General features: G+C 38.3%; 2 protein-coding genes across 7 annotated transcripts in view; both read left to right on the forward strand.

The window, feature by feature from the left end:
* ATR (ATR serine/threonine kinase) overlaps positions 1 to 7,314 on the forward strand; it is a 101,278-nt gene extending 93,964 nt beyond the window's left edge. For both annotated transcript variants that reach the window (XM_049867762.1, XM_049867764.1), the window contains 2 exons: positions 6,031 to 6,133; positions 7,012 to 7,314. In XM_049867762.1, the coding sequence (XP_049723719.1) occupies positions 6,031 to 6,133; positions 7,012 to 7,185 (277 nt within the window). In that variant the 3' untranslated portion in view covers positions 7,186 to 7,314. The remainder of the gene's footprint in view (positions 1 to 6,030; positions 6,134 to 7,011) is intronic.
* A 1,249-nt stretch (positions 7,315 to 8,563) lies between these two features.
* The window catches only part of XRN1 (5'-3' exoribonuclease 1), a 108,930-nt gene continuing 93,064 nt past the window's right edge, over positions 8,564 to 24,429 (forward strand). For 3 of the 5 annotated variants that reach the window (XM_049867770.1, XM_049867765.1, XM_049867766.1), the window contains exons 1-9: positions 8,564 to 8,730; positions 14,994 to 15,226; positions 19,368 to 19,465; positions 20,647 to 20,756; positions 20,857 to 20,967; positions 22,202 to 22,284; positions 23,237 to 23,324; positions 23,407 to 23,575; positions 24,348 to 24,415. In XM_049867770.1, the coding sequence (XP_049723727.1) occupies positions 8,656 to 8,730; positions 14,994 to 15,226; positions 19,368 to 19,465; positions 20,647 to 20,756; positions 20,857 to 20,967; positions 22,202 to 22,284; positions 23,237 to 23,324; positions 23,407 to 23,575; positions 24,348 to 24,415 (1,035 nt within the window). In that variant the 5' untranslated portion in view covers positions 8,564 to 8,655. The remainder of the gene's footprint in view (positions 8,731 to 14,993; positions 15,227 to 19,367; positions 19,466 to 20,646; positions 20,757 to 20,856; positions 20,968 to 22,201; positions 22,285 to 23,236; positions 23,325 to 23,406; positions 23,576 to 24,347; positions 24,416 to 24,429) is intronic. The other 2 variants (XM_049867768.1, XM_049867769.1) reach the window with 1 other exon arrangement.

The raw sequence follows: 24,429 nt of genomic DNA on the forward strand, positions 1-24,429 counted from the left end.
TTATATGATTTGCAGATATTTTCTCCTGTTCTCTAGGCTGTCTTTACTTTCTTCATGATGCTCTTTGAAGCATAAGAATTTTTTGTTTTGGTGAAGTCCATTTAATCTATTTTTTTCTTTGGTTGCTTGTGCTTTAGATATTATATCTAAGAAACCATTGCCTAATCCAAGGTCATGATGATTTACACCTGCTTCTCCGTGGTGGCACAGTGGTTAAATGCTTGGCTGCTAACCAAAAGGTCGGTGGTTCGAATCCACCAGCAGCAATGAGTTTGGTTTTTTTGGTGGTTTCTTCTACGAGTTTTATAGTTTTAGCTCTTATTTTTAGACTTTGATTCCATTTTTGAGTTAATTTTTGCATATGGTGTGAGTTATGGGTTTATATACATATATATTTGGGGGGGCAGGGTCCACGCTGAACATTATGAACTTAACATTCTTTAAAAAAAAAAAATCTATTGCCATTGAGTCAATTCTGACTTATGGCAGTCCCATGTGTTAAAGAATAGAACTCATTCCATAGGGTTTTCTTGGCTATAATCTTTATGGAAGCAGATTGCCAGGCCTTTCTTCCACAGAGCTGCTGGGTGGGGCTCTTTTTATGAAGGTAAAATGAAATCTTTTCCTCTTTTTTTCTTTACTTTAAATGAAGGTTTACAGAACAAACTAGCTTCTCATTAAATAGTACACATATTGTTTTATACAACCCCACGACATGTCAACACTCTCCCTTCTCGACCTTGGGTTTCCTGTTACCAGCTTTCCTGTCCTCTCCTTCCTTCTAGTCCTTGCCCCCGGCTGGTGTACCCCTTTAGTCTCGTTTTGTTTTATGGGCCTGTTCTAATCTTTGGCTAAAGGGTGAACCTCAGGAGTGACTTTATTACTGAGCTAAAAGGGTGTGCAGGGACTATACTCTTGGGGGTTCTCCAGTCTCTTTCAGGCCAGTAAGTGTGGTCTTTTTTTGTGAGTTAGAATTTTGTTGTACGTTTTTCTCCAGCTGTTTCCAAGACCCTCTATTGTGATCCCTGTCAGAGCAGTCAGTGGTGGTAGCTGGGCACACTCTAGTTCTACTGGACTCAGTCTGGTGGAGACCATGGTAGTTGTAGTCCATTAGTTGTTTGGACTGATCTTTCCCTTGTGTCTTCAGTTTTCTTCATTCACCCTTGGAAGGGGTGAGATCAGTGGAGTATCTTACATGGCCACTCACAGGCTTTTAAGACCCCAGACACTACTTGCCAAAGTAGAATGTACAGCATTTTCATTATGAACTATGTTACACCAGTTGAGCTAGATGTTTCCCAAGACCATGGTCCCCACAGCCCTCAGCCCAGTAATTCGGTCTGTGGGTCTGTATTTATTCTTTTACATATGGAAATCCAGTTATCCTAGCACCATCTTTTGAAAATACTATTTTTCATCCATTTAATTGTTCTGTCACCTTTGTTGAAAATCAGTGGACCTAAATGTAAGGAATTATTTCTGGACTCTCATTTCTATTCTTTTGCTGTATATGTCTATCCTTATGCCAACAACACACCATTTTGATTACTCTTTGTTCTAAGTTTTGAAATTGGGAAGTGAGTGCTCAACTTGGTTCTTCTTTTTTAATATCGTTTTGTCTATTCTGGGCCCCTGCATTTCCATATAACTTTTAAGATAAGCTTGTCAATTTCTGCATAAAGCCAGCTGTAGTTTTGATAGGGATTGCATTTATCTGTACATCAATTTGGAGTATTGCCATTTTAACAATATTAAGTCTTCCAGTTTATGAACATGGGGTTGTCTTTCCATTTATTTAAGTCTTCCTTGATTTCTATCTACAGTGTTTTGTAGTTTTAATATGCAAATCTTGTACTTAACTTTTGAAAAATTTATCTCTAAGTATTTTCTTTTTGATGTTATTCTAAATGGAATTGTTTTCTTAATTTCATTTCCAGGTTGTTCATTGCTATTGCATAGAAATGCAACTGATAACTTGTTTATTGATCTTACGTGCTACAATCTTGCTGAAACTTAGTTTTAATCGTTATTTTTGTGGACACCTTAAGATTTTCTCTCTACAAAATCATGCCATCTGAGAATACAGATAGTTTTACTCCTCCTTTCCAGTCTGGTTGCCTTTTCTTTCTTTTCCTTGCCTAATTGCCCTGGCCAGACCCTTCTGTTGAATAGACATGGTGAGAGCGGACATCTTTGTCTTATTCCTATCTTAGGCAGAAAGCATTCTGTCTTTCACCATTAAGTATGATGTTAGCTGTGGGAACTAGTTTTTTTTTTTTTTTAAGGACTTTTTAAATTCATTTGGAGCCCTGGGGGCACAGCAGTTAATAGCTCAGCTGCTAACCAAAAGGTCAGCAGGTCAAATCCACCAACTGCTCCTTAGAAATGCTATGCAACGGTTCTACTCTGTCCTACAGGATCACTAAGAGTTGGAATCAACTCAACAGCAACAGGTTTGGTTTTTCTGGTTTTAAATTCATTTATTCATCTTTATTGAAAAGTTGTCTACCAGACATTATAGTAGAATACACTGGTAAGACCGACATAGACAAATTCTCTGAAAGAGGAATTATAGCATCTTGTGAAACACTAGAAGTGCCTTTCCTAATCCTGGGAGGTCAGGAAATGATTTCTGGTGGAAGTAGCTGAGACTTTAAAAATATAGTTGACCATGCAAAGGGGAAGATAGAAATACCAAGGCAAATGAAAGCGTGGCCACCTGAAAAACTCTATACTGTATTCTAGAGAGTAGACTAAGGAGATGATGCTGACAGATGAAAAGGGGCTGGATTACGAAGGACCCAGGTGAGGCCCATTTACGCATTTAAACTTCGCCCTGAGAGCAGCCAGAAGGGGGGGGGGGGGCGCCGTGTTTAAAAAGGAAATGATACCAATGTCATACTTTAAGGGAATAGAGAAACAAATCACTAATTTCATATGGAAAGGAAAGAACCCCCGGATAAGCAAAACATTACTGAAAAAGAAGAAGAAAGTGGGAGGCCTCACCCTACCTGATTTCAGAACCTATTATATAGCTACAGTAGTCAAAACAGCCTGGTACTGGTACAACAACAGGCACATAGACCAATGGAACAGAATTGAGAATCCAGATATAAATCCATCCATGTATGAGCAGCTGATATTTGACAAAGGACCAGTGTCAGTCAATTGGGGAAATAATAGTCTTTTTAACAAATGGTGCTGGCATACCCGGATATCCATTTGCAAAAGAATGAAACAGGACCCATACCTCACACCATGCACAAAAACTAACTCCAAGTGGATCAAAGACCTAAACATAAAGACTAAAACGATAAAAATCATGGAAGAAAAAATAGGATCTACCCTAGGAGCCCTAATACAGGGCATAAACAGAATACAAAACATTACCAAAAATGATGAAGAGAAACCAGATAACTGGGAGCTCCTAAAAATCAAACACCTATGCTCATCTAAAGACTTCACCAAAAGAGTAAAAAGACCACCTACAGACTGGGAAAGAATTTTCAGCTATGACATCTCAGACCAGCGCCTGATCTCTAAAATCTACACGACTCTGTCAAAACTCAACCACAAAAAGACAAACAACCCAATCAAGAAGTGGGCAAAGGATATGAACACACATTTCACTAAGGAAGATATTCAGGCAGCCAACAGATACATGAGAAAATGCTCTCGATCATTAGCCATTAGAGAAATGCAAATTAAAACTACGATGAGATTCCATCTCACACCAACTAGACTGGCATTAATTCAAAAAACACAAAATAATAAATGTTGGAGAGGCTGCGGAGAGATTGGAACTCTCATACACTGCTGGTGGGATTGTAAAATGGTACAACCACTTTGGAAATCCATCTGGCGTTATCTTAAACAGTTAGAAATAGAACTACCATACAACCCAGAAATCCCACTCCTCGGAATATACCCTAAAGATACAAGAGCCTTCACACAAACAGATATATGCACACCCATGTTTATTGCAGCTCTGTTTACAATAGCAAAAAGCTGGAAGCAACCAAGATGTCCATCAACGGACGAATGGGTAAATAAATTGTGGTATATTCACACAATGGAATACTACGCATCGATAAAGAACAGTGACGAATCTCTGAAATGTTTCATAACATGGAGGAATCTGGAAGGCATTATGCTGAGCGAAATGAGTCAGTTGCAAAAGGACAAATATTGTATAAGACCACTATTATAAGATCTTGAGAAATAGAAAAAACGGAGAAGAACACATACTTATGTGGTTACAAAGGGGGGAGGGAGGGAGGGAGGGAGAGGGCTTTTTATTGATCAATCTGTAGATGGGAACTGCTTTGGGTGAAGGGAAAGACAACACTCAAAACAAGGAAGGTCAGCCTAATTGGACTGGATTAAAAGTAAAGAGGTTTCCGAGATAAAATGAAAGCTTCAAAGGTCAGCGAAGCAGGGGCTGGGGTCTGGGGAACTTGGTTTGAGGGGACTTCTAAGTCAATGGGCAAAACAATTCTATTATGAAAACACTCTGCATCCCACTTTGAATTGTGGCGCCTGGGGTCCTAAATGCCAACAAGCGGCCATCTAAAATACATTAATTGGTCTCAACCCACCGGGAGCAAAGGCAAAGGAAGAACACCAAGGTCACACGACAACTAAGAACCCAAGAGACAGAAAGGGCCACTTGAACCAGAGACCTACATTATCCTGAGACCAGAAGAACTAGTTGGTGCCCGGCCACAATCGATGTCTGCCCTGTCAGGGAACACAACAGACAACTCCTGAGGGAGCAGGAGACCCCAAATTCTCATTAAAAGACCACACCTAATGCTATGATTGCGACTAGAGGAATCCCAGAGACAATGCTCCCCAGAACTTCTGATGGCACAGGACAGGAACCATCCCCGAAGACAAATCATCAGGCATGAAAAGGACTGGTCAGTGGGGGGGAGAGAGATACTGATGAAGAGTGAGCTATTTAAATCAGGTGGACACGGGAGAGTGTGTTGGCAACTCTTGACTGGAGGGGGGATGGGAAGATAGAGAGAGAGGGAAGATGGTAAAATTGGCACGAAACGAGAGACTGTAAGGGCTGACTCAATAGGGGGAGAGCAAGTGGGAGAAGGGAGTAAGATGTATGTAAACCTACATGTGACAGACTGATTGGAATGGTAAATGTTCACTTGAAGCTTAATAAAAATTAAAAAAAAAAAAGGAAATGAGATAATCAGATTTGCATAGTAGAAAAATTGGGTTCCCTGCTTGGACCAGACAGAGGCTAGAAAACTAGTTAGAAGACTGTTTCAGTAACTCAGGAAAAAATGATGGTGCACTGGATGGTAGTGGCACTAAGGATGGAGATAAGTAGAGAGATTCTAAAGAGGTAGAATTGGGTGTTAGAGGAGGAGGCAAGGATGATCACCAGTAAGGATGGAGATAAGTAGAGAGATTCTAAAGAGGTTAGAATTGGGTGTTAGAAGAGGAGGCAAGGATGATCACCAGATTTTTGTCCAGGGCAAGTAGGTGAATGATGTTTTTTACTGATTTGGGGAATACAGGAGAAATAGTAAATTTGGGAAAAGGTAATGAGTTTTGTTTTGGATATAACTGAGTTTGAGATACCTGTAAGACATCCAAGTGGGTGTTTCCCATAAGTAGTTAAATTTGACATTTAGAACTCAGAAGAAAGATCTAGGCTGGGTCTGTATGGTAGCTGTAAGTGTATTATATGGTCATTGAAGACATGGCACTGGATAAAATCCATTCATTCAATATATGTTGATTTACCAAATCACACTAAGCATTTAGAAATGGCACATAGAACTGATCTGACTCTACTCTCCACAGACCACCTCTGCCCCTCCTTTGTTTTGCACCTCTGTACCCTTCTCTTGCCCTCTCCTCACCCCTAAAACACTAACTTTACATATGTTACTGAAAAGGTAGTAGTATTTTTTGTAACAGTATTATCATTAGCTTCTAATTCTTTTAAGATTTCTTTTTGCAAATATTGTATTATTACCTTAATATCTGTTACAATTTTAGTGTCTTAAAGACTTTTCTACATGATCCTCTTGTGGAGTGGAGTAAACCAGTGAAAGGGAATTCCAAAGCACATAATGAAACCGGGGAAGTTGTCAATGAAAAGGTTGGTAGAAGGTGTAGCTTGTTTCTACAAATGAGAACTGATTCTAAATTCTGCCAGTGACTAGCCAGTGATTACCCTGAAATCTAGTTATGTGTTATGACAGTGCCCTAATTTTCCTTATTGTCATTACTATTAACATTATTAGCATTTGTGTGACAAAACACTTCATACTTATTTAACCATAAACAATTGACAGTTACGGAAAAACTTGAGTACAAATTGCTTGAATTTATAGAGCAAGTCTCAGCTTCAATATGGTGACACCAAGTATCCCACAATCCACCTTGACAGATGTAGCCCTTCCCTTATTACTAGTGTTAGTCAAAACCTCAAAGTTTGCAGGTAATTAGCTATTTTTAATAAGCTAGACATATATCGAGGATAATTTTTCTAATGTCTCTCCCACTCTTAGATTCTGATAAGCTTTCTCAGTTGAGAGAAATGTGTAGAATTCCAAGTAGCTCACTTAGAACTTCTATGTGCATGAACCAACATAATCTAAATATTAGGCATTAGAGTATCATTGCTATTAGAATATCCATTCAAACGTGTACGTTACATACACTTTCAAAGCAGATTTTTAAAATTATTATTTTTCTAGAATTGTAATGTGGAAGGAATTTCCTGATATTTCACATAGTCCAGAAAAATGTCCAAGCAGTTGATGTTGGATCAACATTGCCAGCCTTGAAAGCAATATCTTAAGTTATTTTGTTTCATTTCTTCCTTTTTCTGTATTTTCCCTAACAAAAGGGGTAGTGATCATTAAAATGGCATTAACATTTCTTACAAAACAATAAAGGCAGCAATTCCAAGTTATTAACATCCATATGTTATTATGCTCTTAGCCCTTATCATTTTCTGTTTCTTCCTTTTAGGCCAAGACCCATGTTCTTGACATTGAGCAGCGATTACAAGGTGTAATCAAGACTCATAACAGAGTGACAGGGCTGCCATTATCTATTGAAGGACATGTGCATTACCTTATACAAGAAGCTACTGACGAAAACTTACTATGCCAAATGTATCTTGGCTGGACCCCTTATATGTGAAATGAAATTATTTCAAAGAATATGTTAGTAATGTAAGATTATTGCATTTGGCACTGGCTGTGGTTGTATCTGTTCAGTTCCAAAGTACAAGATAAGTTTATGTTCTTAGAGCAGCTATTATTATTTCTCCTTGATTGTTAATAATATTTAAAATAATATATGTTCATTTATTAAGAAATAAACTGCTTTCTTAATACATACTGTGTATTTATAACTGGAAAAATGGAACATCATTTGTTCTTACGGTCTAAAAATGTAATTTTGCAAGAAACAAGCCAACCTACTTTGATTTTACAATTTTCATTGATTTCCTTTTAAAAGTACCAATTAGCATAAGGATTCCTTTGAACAACAACAAAAAGCTTCTATCAATAAATACTGTGGGCAAAGCAGTGTGCTAGACTGGTGCACAGAGGAACTGCCCTCCAGGAATTGACAGTCTAGTAAGAGAGAGATGAACATAAATAGCACGTATTTACGTTCACTTACTAGAACTCTGGTTTTGGTATGATTGAAAGTCTGACAGGGAAAAAACATGCTAAGCCAAGAAGCTGAATGTGAAAACTAAAGTTTCTTTGATTTTAAAAATGCTGCCATTCGCTAGGTGTAACAGAATGCAGAGTCCAGTGATTATGGCAGGCAGCAATACTTAAGAGATTTCTAAAATCTAAAGTTTTTAAATATGGTTTTCTGTGTTTTTGAAGATTTAAAAAAAATAATTCATAATTACAAAGTAATGAGATCATTACGTTCCAATAAATGAAAAACTTAAATTTAGAACAAAAATAGTTTCACGTAAATTCACTTGACATAATCCTGCCTTTTGTAAGGTCGGAAGCCTAATCGGGAAAAAACATGGCACCAAGGGGCACGAATGTGAAAACTAAACATTTATAATTTCCTATCGAGGGCCTAGCTGGGAAACTTTTCCTCAAAACAATTTGGGGAACAAGTATTAAAGAAAAAATTTTGTTATAAGTTTACATACCTAAAAGAAAATAATTTTCCTTCGCCAAAGAAACAACAATCTAAACCAAGTAAATCACCAGACCTTTCCAAATCTGTGTTGAAAAACACTGAGATTAGCAATCCCAGGAGCTGGAAGCAGCTGAACAAAAATCAGCGTTCAATACCCTTCCAGCAGTCTCGTGAGGTTTTCATACCACGTATAAACCCGGTGGAGCCTAGCTCCGGCAACTGGCATCTTCAGAACGCTGTTTAACACGCACGTACGGCTCGGCGCCCAAACGTAAGCACCAGCGAGCGCTGCGGCGCGAGTGGAAGGCGGCGGGTCCCGCCCCCGGGATGCCGCCTCGGATCCGGCCGCTCTAGGGCCCGGCGGGCGCGCTCTATGGTCGGGCGGGCGGTGTGTTGTCATCGGCGGAGCGACGGCCGGAGGCGGTGGCGTCGGCCCCGGCGGGGCGTTTGGTTTCGGTTTGGCCCTGACTGGAATTGGTATTGACGGTCGAAATGGGAGTCCCCAAGTTTTACCGATGGATCTCGGAGCGGTATCCCTGCCTCAGCGAAGTGGTGAAAGAGCATCAGGTGGGTGAGCGAGGGGCCGTGGCCCCGAAGGCCGGTGACCGCGGGGGGCTCCGCGGCCCTCTCCCCACCAGCCTTTCTGCCCGCCGTCTGCGGATGAGTGGCGAGGGGAGCGGCGGTGGAAGGTTTGAGGACGGCCGACGGATCCGAATGGGGGCGAAGACGCGGGTGGTATTCGCGTGGGCACTGCCGCGGGGGTCACGGCAGCTTGACAGCTCTCCTGCCGGGCAGGGCCTTCCGCGACTCTGAAATTAAGTCGGGGAAGGAAAGGTTTCAGTGAGTTCGCTTTCTTCCCCGAGGAGGTGCAGGTCGCCCTTTCCTTTATAGGGGTTGCCAGGCGGAGTGGGTGTCCCGCGACATCCCCCCTCCAGCTCTCCCTGCCCGCCTCTAAGAACCGATCAAGTGCAGACAATAAACCGCGCTTCCGCCGTCGGAGCACCTTGTTTACTTCACGCTCCAGAACTCGGTGCCACCGCGCCCCAGCGCCTGGACTTTGACGTGGCCCATCGTTCATGTTTATGATGCCTTTTGTTACTCGTTTTCTGTTGCCCTAAAGACAGTACCAACCCTTTATTGCCAAACAAACAAAAAAACATTTGGGCAGGGAATTATTTAGAGGCTTCATAATGTGTGTGTGTTGGGGGAAGGGGAGAGAGGGAGGCGGGTTGATACAGCTTCACTGCTAGTAATGTCAGTAATATTTGGTACGTGATGACCCCAGGGAAACGTTCATGGTAGATTTCAAAACAGTAGTTCACATATTGGAACTGTGACAAGACAATAGAAGGCAGTCACTTATGAGATAAACTGGCCTTTGGATGATACTTCAGTATTCGACACATTTAATGAATTTTGGTATCGCCTTCGTTTTATATTTTACCGAAAATAGTGTTTTGAAATTTCTGTAGCTGGTTGAATTAGTTGTGATGGATAGCATTATATTAATATTGGGGAAAAATAATGCAGTGAACGACATCGTGCTGTTCATTAAATCATGGTTTATCTTTTTAAAAAGTACTGAAAGCCTGAAGGTAGGGTTAAACTTCTGGAAAGAATTCTTTTTCGGATTCACATCTGATGTATAAGGAAAAATTTACAACGATTCTAAAAGGCAAGCTTATCTTTAGTTTATTTGGAACATAGGTTAAGTTGGATTTACAAAGGCTTTTGTTTCCGGAGAGGAGGGTAAAAAAAGAATACAAGTACATTAGGGAAAATGGAGACAACTAAATATGGCATTTCTGGATCCCTCATTCAACAAACATTTGAGTATCTTCTGTGCATCACTCACTTTATCTCTGATGTGAACAAATAAGCTGTTGCTTGGGATGTCTTGATAATATATAATTCATTACTACTTTTATGCTGTACTCTTCAGCATAAAACTTGGTGCAAGTATCTTGGATTCTCTCAATTCTGAGGAATTTGATAACTGAAGAACAAAAATAGTCTCTTTAAGGCAATTTCATGACATAGACACTATAAAAGCTTTAATGAAGATAGAAACTGGGAGTAGGTTTTATTTTATTTTGTTTAATTTTTAATTATTCCACTGTAAGTAAATTTTAAAACTTGGTTGATCAAAGCAATGTCTTTCAAAGTGTTTGATTCTTGTAGTTAACAACAGCAAAAAAGACAAATGTTATAAAGCGATACCAGCTGCGCTCTCAAGAAGGCCTTGAAAGATAACGCCTTATTTGGCTACAGTGATTCAATAGCTAGTACTAGGGGGAAGAAGTCAGGGGAAGGAGATTTTAGGAAAATAGTGGCAGCAGCATTGGTTTTCAGTCTCTCTGAATCTTCATGTAAAAGCAGAAAGAACAAATAGCAAAATTAAAAGTACATGAAACATTTACAACAAAACCAGTATATCCTGGTGTCCCTGTAAACTCCAAAATACAAATACATAGGGACAAACTAGCAACACCTGTAGGTCTGAATTTTATTAGAATCTGTGTCAGAAAAATAGGGAAGCAGCAATGGGGCAACATCTGATAGATCTGAGAACAGAACTCCAAAATAGCTGAAAGGTGTTCACTGAAAAATACTGCCAGCCAATTTGATGGCAGTAGCTGGAACTAAGGGGTTTTATCCTTTCCAATATTGGTTGACTGAAGGACCCACTGTAAAAAATACCTAGGCAGCTGGAGCAGTGCAGTCCGAACCAAAAAACCAAACCCGTTGCCATCGAGTCATTTCTGACTCATAGCAACCCTATAGGACAGTGTAGGACTGCCCCCTGTAGCGTTTCCAAGGCTGTAATCTTTATGGAAGCCGGCTGCCATATATTCCTACCGCGGATCAGCTGGTGGGTTCTAACCACTGACCTTTTGTTTAGCAGCTGAGGGCTTAACCACTGCACCACTGAACTCTCAAAACTGACTTGCCAAGGCGCTATTTAAGGCAGTGCCCACCTGAGGAAAAACTGCTGGGGTGGAATAAAATGTGATCAGGAAAAGGACAGTGGAGACAAGAAAAGAAAAGGTCCAGACAAAAGTGGGAGAAGGTTAGAATCAGGAAGTCTTAGAAAGCAAAGCATCATTTTTTTAACACTACTCAAGAAGAACAAAAGAGGGAGCTTTTTGACATTAAAGCTTTCCTGAACCCCTCTTCGTTCTAAAAGTTCAGGGAGATTAAATTCTACTCAGTAGGAAACTGTTGTTAGCTGCCGTCGAAACAGCCCTGACACGTGGCGACCCAATGCACAAGATCGGTCCCTTGTGCTCCAGAGGGTTTTCGTTAGCTGACTTTTCAGAAGTAGACCACCAAGCCTTTCTTCCTAATCTTAGCCTGGAAGCTCTGCTGAAACATGTTCAGCATCACAGCAACACACAAAAGTCCATTGACAGGTGGTGGCTGTGCGTGAGGTACGTCGGCTGGAAATTCAACCCCGGCCTCCCTCACAGAGGGTGAGAATTCTACCACTGAACCACCACTGCCTCCAGCAAAAAACAGCTGAAGTCAAATTATTTACAAAGTTATTATGGGGGAAAAAAAGGAACAAATAACATCTCTGAAGTCACTAAAAGCATGCAATAAAAATACGGACACAAAGCATCAAAACTATTTCAAAGTGAGCTACAGGGCACTAAGAAAATTAAACAAGATGTGAAAGAACAACGTACATCAGTTATAAAAACTCAGAAGTGAGGTGACAAAACCTAGGGAAAAATTTAGAAATCAAAGAAAAAATACTTTCAGAAATGAAGCCTAAAATGAAGTGAGACAGGAGTAAATGATACCTGACCCAAACCCAAAACCCAGTGCCCTATAGGACAGAATAGAACTGCCCCATAGAGTTTCCAAGGATACCTGAAGAGATAAAAAAAAGATAGGAAAAAAAGGGATATTTTAAAAATAAAAAAGATAAGGATTCAAGAGAAAGTAGCAAGGTAGATGAAAAGGGCAAATAATAGGGGTCCCTGAAAAAAAAACCAAACAAAGTAAGAGAAGAAAGATTAAAACCATAATTAAAGCAAACTTTCCTGAAATAAAAAATAAAATAAATACTTAAAACTGCATTTTGAAAGAATACACCATGTACCTGACAATATTGAGATCATACCAAGATATATTCTAGTAAAATTTTGGGGATTTTAAAGAAAAAGGAAAAAAGCCTTGGTCATCTAGAAGGAGCATGTGAATTATAAAGGAAAGTTAGATTCCCATCACAGCTTTTGACCACAACTAGAAGAAAATGGAGTAACATATTTAAGATATTCAAGGAAAGAAAGTGTGAACTAAGCATTTTATATTTGCCAAAACTGGCTTTCAAATATAAAGGGCATAAAACTATTACCAGCGTTCAGTAATGCAGGGAATACCGCTCCCTTGACTGAGCACATCTTGGCTCAGTGATTATAGATCTTGGCTGCCAACCAAAAGGTCAGCAGTTCAGATCCACCAGCCACTCTGGAAACCCTTTAGGGCAGCTCTGTTCTGTTGTATAGGGTCATTATGAATCAGAATCGACTTAATGACTCCGGTTTTCTTTTTTCTTTTTGGTTTGAGCGCTTCTTGAGGACTACTAGAGAATGAGTTTCAGATTCAAAATGACGAGGGAGACTTTTGTGTTTCATTTTCAACTTGCTTTACTTTTTCTAAGCCATTTTTTAAAATTTGCTCTTTTTCTTGTTTATTTTTGAGAATTTTTTTATATTAGGGATATTAACTGTCCTAATTTGCAAGTATTTCTTAAGATTTTGTCATTTTTCAATTAAACTTGTTTCTCTCTTTTAGCCCCATTAATTAAAAAAAATATATTTTTAGATAGCCAACCTACATTTGTTTGATTTATGATTTCTGGGTTTCCCCACTGTACAATTAGAAAAACAATTGTATATAATTTCTTTTTTTCTTACATTTTTCTTTTTTTTAATTGTGCTTTAAGTGAAAGTTTACAAACCAAGTCAACCTCTCATACAAAAACTTAACGTACACGTTGCTGTACACTCCCAGTTGCCCTCCCTCTAGTGAGACAGCACACTCCTTCCCTCCACTGTGTATTTTTGTGTCCATTCGACCAGCTTCTGACCCCCTCTGCCCTCTCATCTCTCCAGACAGGAGCTGCCTACATAGTCTTACATTTAGATTTTTAATCCTCTGGAATTAATTTTGTCGTAAAGTGAGTTACAGTTTTTTTTTCCAAATGGCTAGCTAGATGTCCTGTCCCTTTCACTGAATTGAAAAGCGCTCCTTATATACTAAATCTTCATATACACTTGGACTATTGCCAAACTATTTGGTTCATTCAAATTGTTCTATATGTTTTAACATCATGTAGGGAAATTTATTTTTCATTATTTTTTATAATTTTCCTGGCTGTTAATGTATGTTTGTTCTCCTAGGGAAACTGGAACCATTATGTAAAGTACCTCCCCCTCAACAAATACACATTGGGATTTTGAGTGACGTTTTCAGATTTCTTAGAACAAACAGTAAACCTTAAATGCATTTTGAAAATCACATGACCACAATTGCTATCTCAGTTGAGCCTGTTACTTAGTAAGAAATTTAAAGTTTTTTACGTGGTACTTAGTATAATACCTTATAAATAGGTGTTTTATGAATTATTTTTATAGTGTTCATTGATTCAGAGGCCAAAACTTTTTAACTCAAAAACTGAAAGCATGCCAGTTTCTCAATTAATAGGAAATTATATTGCTGCATGTACAAATTATTAAACTTGATTTGTTTCAGAGGTCATTTGCATTACATTTATGTGAAGAAAGCAAATGATGTTTGAAAAATTCAAAGTAATGTTCTTTAAATTAGTACCCAAGACGAACTCTTAAAATTCTTTGTAATTACACAAGTATTATAACTATTAAGTTGTGTCCTTTTCAGTTCTTCATGAATGAGGAACAAATGTTATTTGTTTCACTAGTGTTCCCCTTACTTGCTCACTAACATTTAAGAAGAAGAAAAATAAAAATATGCAAGCAAATAAAAGCCAGACCCATGAAGATCTTTGGTCCAGCAGTTAAGTCCTCGGCTGCTAACCAGATGGGTGGTGGTTCAAACCCACTCAGCAGCTCCACGGGATATAGACCTGGCGATTGGCTCCCTTGAAGGTTATAGCCTTGAAAACTCTTTGGGGCAGTTCTGCTTTGTCACATGGGGTCACTGTGAGTCGAAATAGACTCGATGGCACCTAGCAAGAACAGCAAAACCCCTTTTAGTCAAGGTGTAGAACCTACTTAGTCCACATTTCAAAAATGAGACACCAATTTCCAGTGTTTTCTAAATTCCTTGGTGTACTCTAAGCTTTTAAATTAATATAATCAAATCAGTGGCTCTGTTTTAGTGAAACCAGTACTCAGTAAAGCTTTAAATCATTTCTAAAACCTTTCAGTGACCATGTTCAAACAGGCTTTGATATGAATAGCTGTTCTGTTATCCATTTATAGAAGAAATTAAGGCTCTGTCAAATAGTAGGGTGGAAGGAAACCATTTTGAGCATCACATGAACCAAGCACTTAGTGTTTTCTCAAGTTATTTTAATAAGTAGATAATTTCCTGACAGTAAATTTGGTCAAACCATTGGTGCATTATATAACCACATAATCTGTCTTCATATTACAAAGTCTTCCTGTTTGTTTTTTCTCTCTTTATTCAGCTGTGATTGTTTACTCAGTTTTGATGTAATTAGAATGCCCTGTATCCTGCCTTTCATCATTGAATAATCGCTTTCCGCTGAGGCTAAGACATAAGAGATCCCTGGCTGATTATAATAAATGGTCTTGAGCATTTTTCTTTATTTTTAGATTCCTGAATTCGACAACTTGTACCTGGATATGAATGGAATTATACATCAGTGCTCCCATCCTAATGATGATGATGTTCACTTCAGGATTTCAGATGATAAAATCTTTACTGATATTTTTCACTACTTAGAGGTTTTGTTTCGCATTATTAAACCTAGAAAAGTGTTCTTTATGGCTGTTGATGGTGTGGCTCCTCGAGCAAAAATGAACCAGCAGCGTGGGAGGCGTTTTAGGTAAAATATTTATGGTTTATTTTAGAATACTATTTAGATTAATAAGATATATTATTTTTAAGATAATTGACTTAATACCAGGTGTTTTCTGTCCATGTTCATTTTCTGCTCTCATTCTCACAGAAATGGGAATATCTCATAATGTCACATTTTACTGGTCAAGTAAGTGGGTCTAATAATTCATGGGAAATGCCATTTCTGGAATCATATGTTGGGTTATACAAAGTCACTCTATTAATTGTTCTCTGTCACACAAATTCCAAATTTCTAATTGGTAATTTGGAAATGGTAGTAGTAGAGAAAAGCCTCTATACTGGTCTGCCTGGGCTGGGAACAGCAGAGTGAACCAAGACTGAGCTGCTAATGAGAACATCGTTGACATTTAATTGAATTCAATAAACATTTATTGAATGCCCAGGTCCTGGACTAGATGCTGACTTTGACTGGGCGGAAAAGCAAGTGAAATCAGAAAATGGACCGTGAGAAGAGAGCTGAGTTAGGGCACTCAAGGTATTATCAGCACCACTATGTGAGTTAGGTAGTAGTAGAAGTAACAGTATGAAAAGAGGTTATAGATACAGAGAGGATTTTAAACTCAAAATTCCAGGCATGTAGAATATTTCTAACAATGAGATCAGGCTATGTTCCTGTTCATGGACAGCAGAGGTAGAGTTGAGAAGGTTGTTAGAACTGAAGGCAAGAAACCCTGAGTCCAGAATGTTTGATGAGTCATTAACAGAATGAATCCTTTATGCATAATGGCAGGTTAAGGAGTGGAAAGGGCACTTGTGCATTAGATACGGCAGTCGTCAAGGAAGGTGGGAGAATGCCTTAAAGGAGACTGGCAGTGAGAATGGAAAGAGGGTGGTAAAAAATACTGATTTAAATGTCAAAAAAGAAAAGATAACTGAAAATATTGGAAGGACTATGAAATCCTTGAAGGCAAGGACCATCTGTTAAAAATTTAGATTCTTGAGTACCGCCAAATAGTTATTTAATCTGAATTTCTAGGAGTTGGACCCTCAAAATTATATGTTAAACTAGTTTTGGGGAGCCACTGGGCTAGAAAATCTCATATTGAGGAAGGTTTATATAAACACTGCCCATCAGTCAGGGTTCGGTTGCAGGTTATAGAAACCACTCTACTATTTTAAGCTGAAAGGGGTGTAATACAGGGAGTTGGGCACTTAACAAAAATTATTTTAAGATCCCACAGAGCAGGATGTAGGTGGGCCTTCAGGAAAGACTTCCAGAACACCACCACCACAAAACTGGCCCATAGATGGCACTACTACTACCACCACCACATCCAGGATGATGAGGAGTTCAGAGGCCCCCACCAGGACAGCTAGCTCCAAGAACTTACTCTATTAGCTGTGATCCAAGGGTAAAGAAGCTGCAGAGTTCTAATGCATCTGCCAGATCTACTCTGGAAAAAACAAATATCCTGTACCTGTAAAGCTACTGAACATTTGCTGAAACAAATATGCACGTGTGGACTTGGTGTGCGCATACACATGCACACGTCACCACCCCAGTGAGTCTATTTTCATGCAGGCTTCACTTTTCAAACTTTCATGGGTGCATCTAACTGATAAAATTTGAGTTGAATCCAGAATTTTAAGAATTTTATTTTTAACTTTCTAACCTCTTCAGTATCGGACAGAAAACTAGAAGGAGAATGGATAAGGTTCCGAGAGTTAATCGACTATAACCACCACAAGCATTTGCTAAATAAATACTGTGCTGGCATTGAGTGCTCCATGTTTCCCAGAAATTCCCCAGTCGGCTTTTTGTCATTCTCCACGGCAACAGTTCTCTCCCCTCATAATCCTTAATTTCTCATCTCTCATTCCTTTCCGTATCTACTGCCCTCTGGTTTTCTCCCCCACCATGCCACTGCAACCTTCTTGGGAGATTACAAATAGCCTCTTAAGGCTAAATCCGAAGAATAATTGTCTTTATCTTACTTCATTTATCTGCAGCATTTAGGAATGTTTATCTGCCTTTGTGCTGTGCCTTGTTGATCTCCTTGTCATCTTCTTTTCTTCTTTTTTCTTAAATATTGCTATTTCTTAAGGTTCTGTTCTGGGCCTGAGTAATCTCATCCGCTCTGGTGGCTTTAATTACGATATCTTTGCTAATGACTCCCAGGTTTATTTTTCTGGCAAACATCTCTCCTGAGCTCCTCAATATGCACATGTCTGCCAAATACCTCCTCTCAGACACCCCACAGACACATCAGGCTTAACATGTTCAGGACTGAACTCATCATCTTCCCTCAAAACCACCCTTCCTCCTCCTCCATTTCCCACTTCAGTGAATGACAGTACCATGCACCTAGCTGCCCAACCCAGAAGTCCACTGGTAGTTTTAGACTCTTCTCTTCCTCATTCACCACACCCACGTCCTATTTATCTTAAATTTGTCATATCTGTCTAATCTCTTTCCATTTTGCTGCTATTGTCTCACCCCAGGCAGCCATTATATTCCACCTAGATTACTTCAGTAGCCTTTTACTGGCTTACCTTGTCCGTATCCAGAATATTCTCTACATTGCAACCAGGGTAAATGTTTTGCTTGTTTGATTTTCTGTGTGCCCATTAGAATGTAAGCTCTGTGAGAACAGGAATCATGTCTTTTTTGTTATATCCCCAGAACTATTCACATAATAACACTGGAGAATCATTTGTTCAATCAAAGAATGGGGAGAAGAAAGAATGACTTCCACTGGGGAGATTATGGATGATTTGATATCTTCAGAATTTTTGTTACATTGAAGAGGTTGGAAAGAGAGCAGTTAAATATGAAGAAGAGTTTATTCATCAAAAATAGGATTCCACAGGGTACAGTAGATAGAGCTAGTAGCAAGACTAGAAATTTGCTTAAAGCACAGATCTTAATGGCATACTGGTATACTACAAATGAGTTGTAAGAGAAACCAGACAGGGATTGAGACACCTGTATTCAAACCTAGATCTTTCTGATTCCAAAACTCATGTTCTTTCTAGTAAATCCTGTTGCCTCAAAAATCAGATGATTTTGGCAGTTGATGTCATTAGTGTTATTGGGCTTTCGTGTTAAATGTTCTAAAGAGAAAACCCAAAGATATACATTACAATTTTATAATGATATTTTTAGGTAGGAGTCGTTGGGTGGGGCTCCCTTGGTATTAACACACTCAGCTGCTAACATGACAATTCGAGTCCACCCAGAGGCACCTTGGAAGAAAGGCCTGACAGCCTACGTCTGAAAAAAATCAGCCGTTGAAAATCCTTCGGAGAACACTTCTACCCTGATGCACCTGGGGTTGATACACATCAAGCTTGACTTGATGATAACTGGTTTATTATTACATAGTATTTGTAGAGGTCAATTTAATAATGTACTTCTCTTTTGATATTATCATTAAATGTGTTATATATAATGAACTTATATTTCTGGAATCAATTTGCTGTATACCTGTAATAAAACCAAAAAACCAAACCCATTGCCATCGAGTCAATTCTGACTCATAGCAGCCCCATTGGACAGAGTAGGACTGCCCCACAGCGTTTCCAAGGAGTGGCTGATGGATTCAAACTGCCTACCTTGTGGTTAATAGCCATAGCTCTTAACCAGTGCTCCATCAGGGCTCCTATACCTGTGATAAGAATTACTTTATATTAAGTGTTTATAAGTTGCATATAAGATTGTCATGAGTCGGAATCGACTCAGTGGCAACTAACAACAACATTTTAATTGGGTTTTATAGTTAAGAGCTCCGCGGCTAACCAAAGGGTTGGCAGTTGGAATCCGCCAGCTGCTCCTTGGACAGTTCTGACCTGTCCCATATTGTCACTATGAGTGGGAATCAACTTGACAGTAACTGTTTTCGTTTTTGTTTTTCCAGTTTGTAAGGTTCTCCTTCTCTAGTCCTTATCTGAAAAATTCAGTTCTTTAAATAAATAAAAGAAGCAGTTTGGAGGTTCATCTTTGTCAATTTTAATCATTTCAAAATTTGTGTATTTTTTGAACCTGTAGGATTTCAGATGAATTGGTGAATTTGTATTTTAATTATAAAAGCATCTAAATAACATTTTTTATAAAGTTCTTTAGTTCTCTTCAGAAAGCTTAAGACCTCTTTTCCTTAACGTTTAAGGTCAGCAAAGGAGGCAGAAGACAAAATCAAAAAGGCAATAGAAAAGGGAGAAACTCTTCCTACGGAGGCCAGATTTGATTCCAACTGTATTACACCAGGTAAATTCAGCGAGAGGAAAATTTGAGAGCCTCAAAATGTCAGTTAAATGTATTTTTCTTTTCTAGGCACTGTTTATTTTGGCATTAGGGTTTTATTTATTATATTTTCCCAATTGTGTCCCCTCATGAGGTGGTTTGGTCACCTTGGTCATAAGTGCTTCTGTACAGCCCCACAGTAGGGATTTACAGATGTTGATAAGAGCACCTTTGGACAAGACTCTCCCAGACAGATGAAGGAAGTTACAAGATCATCCCATCCTGCTCCTGCTTTTTATTGGTAGGAAAAAACAGACTTAGCAAGGCTGTGGCTCACCCAGGTTCACTTACCTAGCTTGTGTTCAGGACGAGAAACCCGTTCTGGGCCAGAGCACTCACTACTCTCAGAAACAGAATTTCTGTGACTTTAAGGACAAATGAATTTATCAATATTATAAGTTTAATTATATATATGTAACAGCATACTCCACACTTCCAAGGAACTTTGTCTAACATCATTATAATTTTTTCCTGTGGAAAAAAAAAATCTTAAGATCTTACTTTCTCGTGAATTCTTTACTAACTACGGGAATTTTCTTTTTCTTTCACTGCCCTAGTCACACGTTGCTCAGTTTAATAGCCAGTTTATCGCTATTGTAATTTAAGACTGTATTACCTTTGACTGTTGGCCATTTGGGCTTTTTCTAAAGCATAACCATTCTATACTCAATTTCCAGACTAATAATAATAATTTGCCAGATTAATAGTAATTTTAATAATTATAACAACAACAACTGTTATTACTGCTGACAATCTGACTGAAGCTGCATGTTTTAAAGAAGAACTTGAGAAGCCATCAGACAGGAAGTAGAAGGTTGAGGTTTACTAGAGAGTTGAAACTCCACCCTTGTGTGAAAATACTTGAAGCACAGTCCTGAGATAGGAGTCACATTCCTTAACTTTCCCTCTCTGCCTTTGGCTTCATTTTAGAGTAATCAGTGAAACTGGAAACCATTGTGATATTTGCTAGGAGAAAGGTACAACATGACTTAATTTTCAAGGATAAGCAAGAGAGCTTTTGACCATATCTAGAGATCTCATACTTAGCTTTTCCCTGGATACACAGATCCAATTTTGTTTTGTCACTGGGAACTCACTTTTTATGTCTCTCTCAGGTGAAACTTTTTAAAACTTTTTATTTATAGGGACCGAATTCATGGCCAGGTTACATGAACATTTGAAGTATTTTGTAAATATGAAGATTTCCACAGACAAGTCCTGGCAAGGAGTCACTATCTACTTCTCAGGCCATGAGGTTATTTGCTTATTTATTTATTTTTATTTAAAGAGCTTTTCTAAATTTAACATTCTGAAGTATAGCATATTATCACATTTTTTTTAAATGTTATATTCAGACTCCCGGAGAAGGAGAGCACAAAATCATGGAATTTATCAGATCCGAGAAAGCAAAGCCAGATCATGATCCAAATACCAGACACTGTCTTTATGGTTTAGATGCCGACTTGGTAGGTATAATGTTTATTGTTATTATAATTTTATGCCATTGTAGTGACATATCTAATAGCTTCAGTCTTGTACGGAAAGCTTACTGACTGTGGCAACAGATACAGGAGATGTAATAATGATTCCTGTTTCTGTCGCTACCAAAGTTCTAAAAAACAATTGGAAAATGAGCTGTTTTGCCATCGTTTAGGATCAGTGAGTGTAGTGTCTGCAGACCTGACTGACCCCAGTGCTATTATGGGTACTCAGCTGAGGTCAGGGAAGGAGGCCCTTTTTTGTCCTTATGCTTAATACGTGCCTTTTAATACCACATGATATGAAAACACTGTGACCCAAATAACTTTACTAGACTTTTTTTTTTTTATTGTTGTTTTTGTCTTAACTTTTTATTATGGAAGTTTTTAAGCTTAATGAACTCCTTGTGCCTTGTTTCAACTCCTATCCCTAACCATCCATCCCTTTCCACTCCTGGATTATTAAGGCAAATCCCAGATAATTACTTCATTTAATCTACAAAATCTGTAAATATTTAATAATGTTTCTCTAAAGGAGAAGGGTTTCTTTCTTTTTTTTTTTACATAACAGCGCCATTATCTCACATAAAACAAAACTAACAACTCCTTAATATATAAATAACCAATTAGTATTCTAATTTCTCTGATTACCTCATAAATATTTTATTGTTTGAATCAGGATTGAAATAAACAGTATATATTGCAATTGGTTTTATGTCTTACTGGACCATTTTGACTTACTTTGGGACTGAGAATGGTATGTGAGAAAATTAGCTGAAAATGCCATTTTCCAGGTTTTTTTCTGAGTTTTCATATACTGGAGATATCCTGACCTCCAGAAGAGCCCTACATTCTTCTGTCATAGGAAAGCTTCTGCCTTTGTTTCTAATCCATTTTCCCATGGCAAGTGGAAATGTGTGAAAACCGAGAGAAGGTTTTGGGGATTTTGGGGAGGTGAGGAGGGTCAGGGAGGTGATTATAAAGGCCATGTGAGTAAGGTGATGATTTTTTCCTTATTAAAGTACACTCACTTTACCCCATTCATAATATACAAATGGATCATATCTTGTTATTTGTTTACTGTGCTATCAAGTTGTTTCTTTATTGCCCTTAAATAAGCCTGTTTTGCTCTATATAGAAATATATTTCATTTGATTTTGTCATGAACCCAATGTTATAAAAACTGGTAGAATAGAAACATTTCTTAATCATTTTTCAATAGATTATGCTTGGATTAACAAGTCACGAGGCTCATTTCTCTCTTTTAAGAGAAGAGGTTCGGTTTGGTGGCAAAAAAACACAAAGGTAAATCGTACTTGCATGTATGTTGGAAGAAAGAGCAGAAATTAAGCTGTTATCTTAAAAGAGATTGATTCTCTCTTGCTACTTAGAGCTCATTTGCTTTGCCCCTTCCCCGCCAAGGCATGTATTTACTTGTAATTATTTTCAGTGATCAGAATGTTGTATAGTTTAACTTATTTATTTAGTTGTATTTGAATAAGTGCAGGTTAGAAGTTAGCCAACTTTAACCTTCAGAGAACTAACTACTTTTTTAAATCATTTTAGAACTTGATTTGTATTTCTGGCTTTTCTGGATCATGATTGCATTCTGACATAGATACAGTTCACTCACCTTGTATTATTTATAGTTTAACTTAAACAGTGGGCCAAGAGCCAGAAATATATAACCCTGTGCCCTGGTGGCACAGTGGTTAAGAGCTCAACTGCTGACCAAAATGTTGGCAGTTGGAATTTACCAGCCACTGCTCAGAAACCCTATGGGGCAGTTCTACCCTATCCTGTAGGGTTACTATGAGTTGGAATTGACTCGTCAGCAATGGGTTTGGTTATACCAAACCAGAGAAAGCTTAGTGGAAGAAGTGATAGCATCTTACCTTTGTAGCCCTGGACTATACTACAGTGAATATTCAAAGTATATACTCATTCGTCTGTCTGTTTTCTGATGGACAGCCTTAAATGGACCAGATCCCACTGGTACTTATATCTCATACGTATCCTTTAGGATTTCTTCATTCTGAGAGCCCTCTTCCACAGGAAACATAATGTAAACCAATTATTTTTAACTATGCTTTTATCTGTTATAATTGCAGTTGTATTTTTGTCATTGCTTTACCACTGCAGCTTTCATATAAATTGCATGTTATCTTCTAATGATAATTTTGACCTTAAGCTTTGCTACGTTTTTAAACTTGAGCTTTAAGAATCTAATTAACTCTGGCATCTCACTAATTTGCAGGGTATGTGCACCAGAAGAAACCACATTTCACCTCCTACACTTGTCTTTAATGAGAGAGTATATCGATTATGAGTTTTCAGTGTTAAAAGTGAGTATAACATAGCTGTGAACCAAAGATTTGTGTGTAGAAATTTCTATAGGACTTACCTTTCTTCTCCATTTTGCTGTAGGACAAGATTGCATTTAAATATGATATTGAAAGGATAATAGATGATTGGATTTTGATGGGATTTCTTGTTGGCAATGACTTTATTCCTCATCTACCTCATTTACACATCAATCATGACGCACTGCCTCTTCTTTACGGAACATACGTCCACATCCTGCCAGAGCTCGGGGGTGAGCACATTTTAACAGTATGCATTTGAGGCTACTTTAATTTTTAAAATGTCACTCATTTTATTAGATTATTGCGTGTACAACTGAAATAGGAGAAAATTTGAGGTTTCTTTTGGTCTAAGGCACCAAGCTCTAAGGTTGAGATTTTCAGTGACTCACAAGCAGTCAAAGTGAGCAGAGTTAAGTAACCTCACTCGTTGATACCTAACTAACCTCTGCCTTTAATTCCCTAAGAAATCCAACAGAAGTTGTTGGTTGGTTCCGCAAAGCTCCTTTCACAGTTAAGAATAGAATTCCATTTTTGTGACTAGATAAGCATCAGAGTATTTAATATGAAGGAAAGATTTTGCAATTAAAATGAAATTGATAAACAGAGATGCTACCTGAGGAGGAACTCTGTAACGGGTTGGTGAAGCTGAATAAAACAGGTAACACGGCAACAGCACATTAGTCCTTTTCTTCTCAAGTTACCATATCAAATTGAATGATCTAGGTATGTTCTAGAACATATTTAATTTAACTGTTAACAAACTTTGGATATGTAGGAGGGTTATTATTATGTGAACCTAGAATTTCTTTTATTTTGCTTCAGTGTTTACGTTTTATGGAAACACAGCATTCACAGAAACTTGGCCCAGTCACATAGCCCACCGCTGAGCGTTTTTTCTCAATTAGGATGTCAACATTCAACATTCTGTGAAAAGAGTTCTGTAGGATTGTTTAGGGAAGAAATGTACGATTTTGTTACAAATTCAGGTTTTGTTCTTTTTAGGTTATATCAATGAAAGTGGGCACCTCAACTTACCTCGATTTGAGAAATATCTTGTCAAATTATCAGATGTAAGTAACTAGAA

This window comes from Elephas maximus, chromosome 23, assembly GCF_024166365.1.
Source record: "Elephas maximus indicus isolate mEleMax1 chromosome 23, mEleMax1 primary haplotype, whole genome shotgun sequence".
Classification (NCBI taxonomy): domain Eukaryota; kingdom Metazoa; phylum Chordata; class Mammalia; order Proboscidea; family Elephantidae; genus Elephas; species Elephas maximus.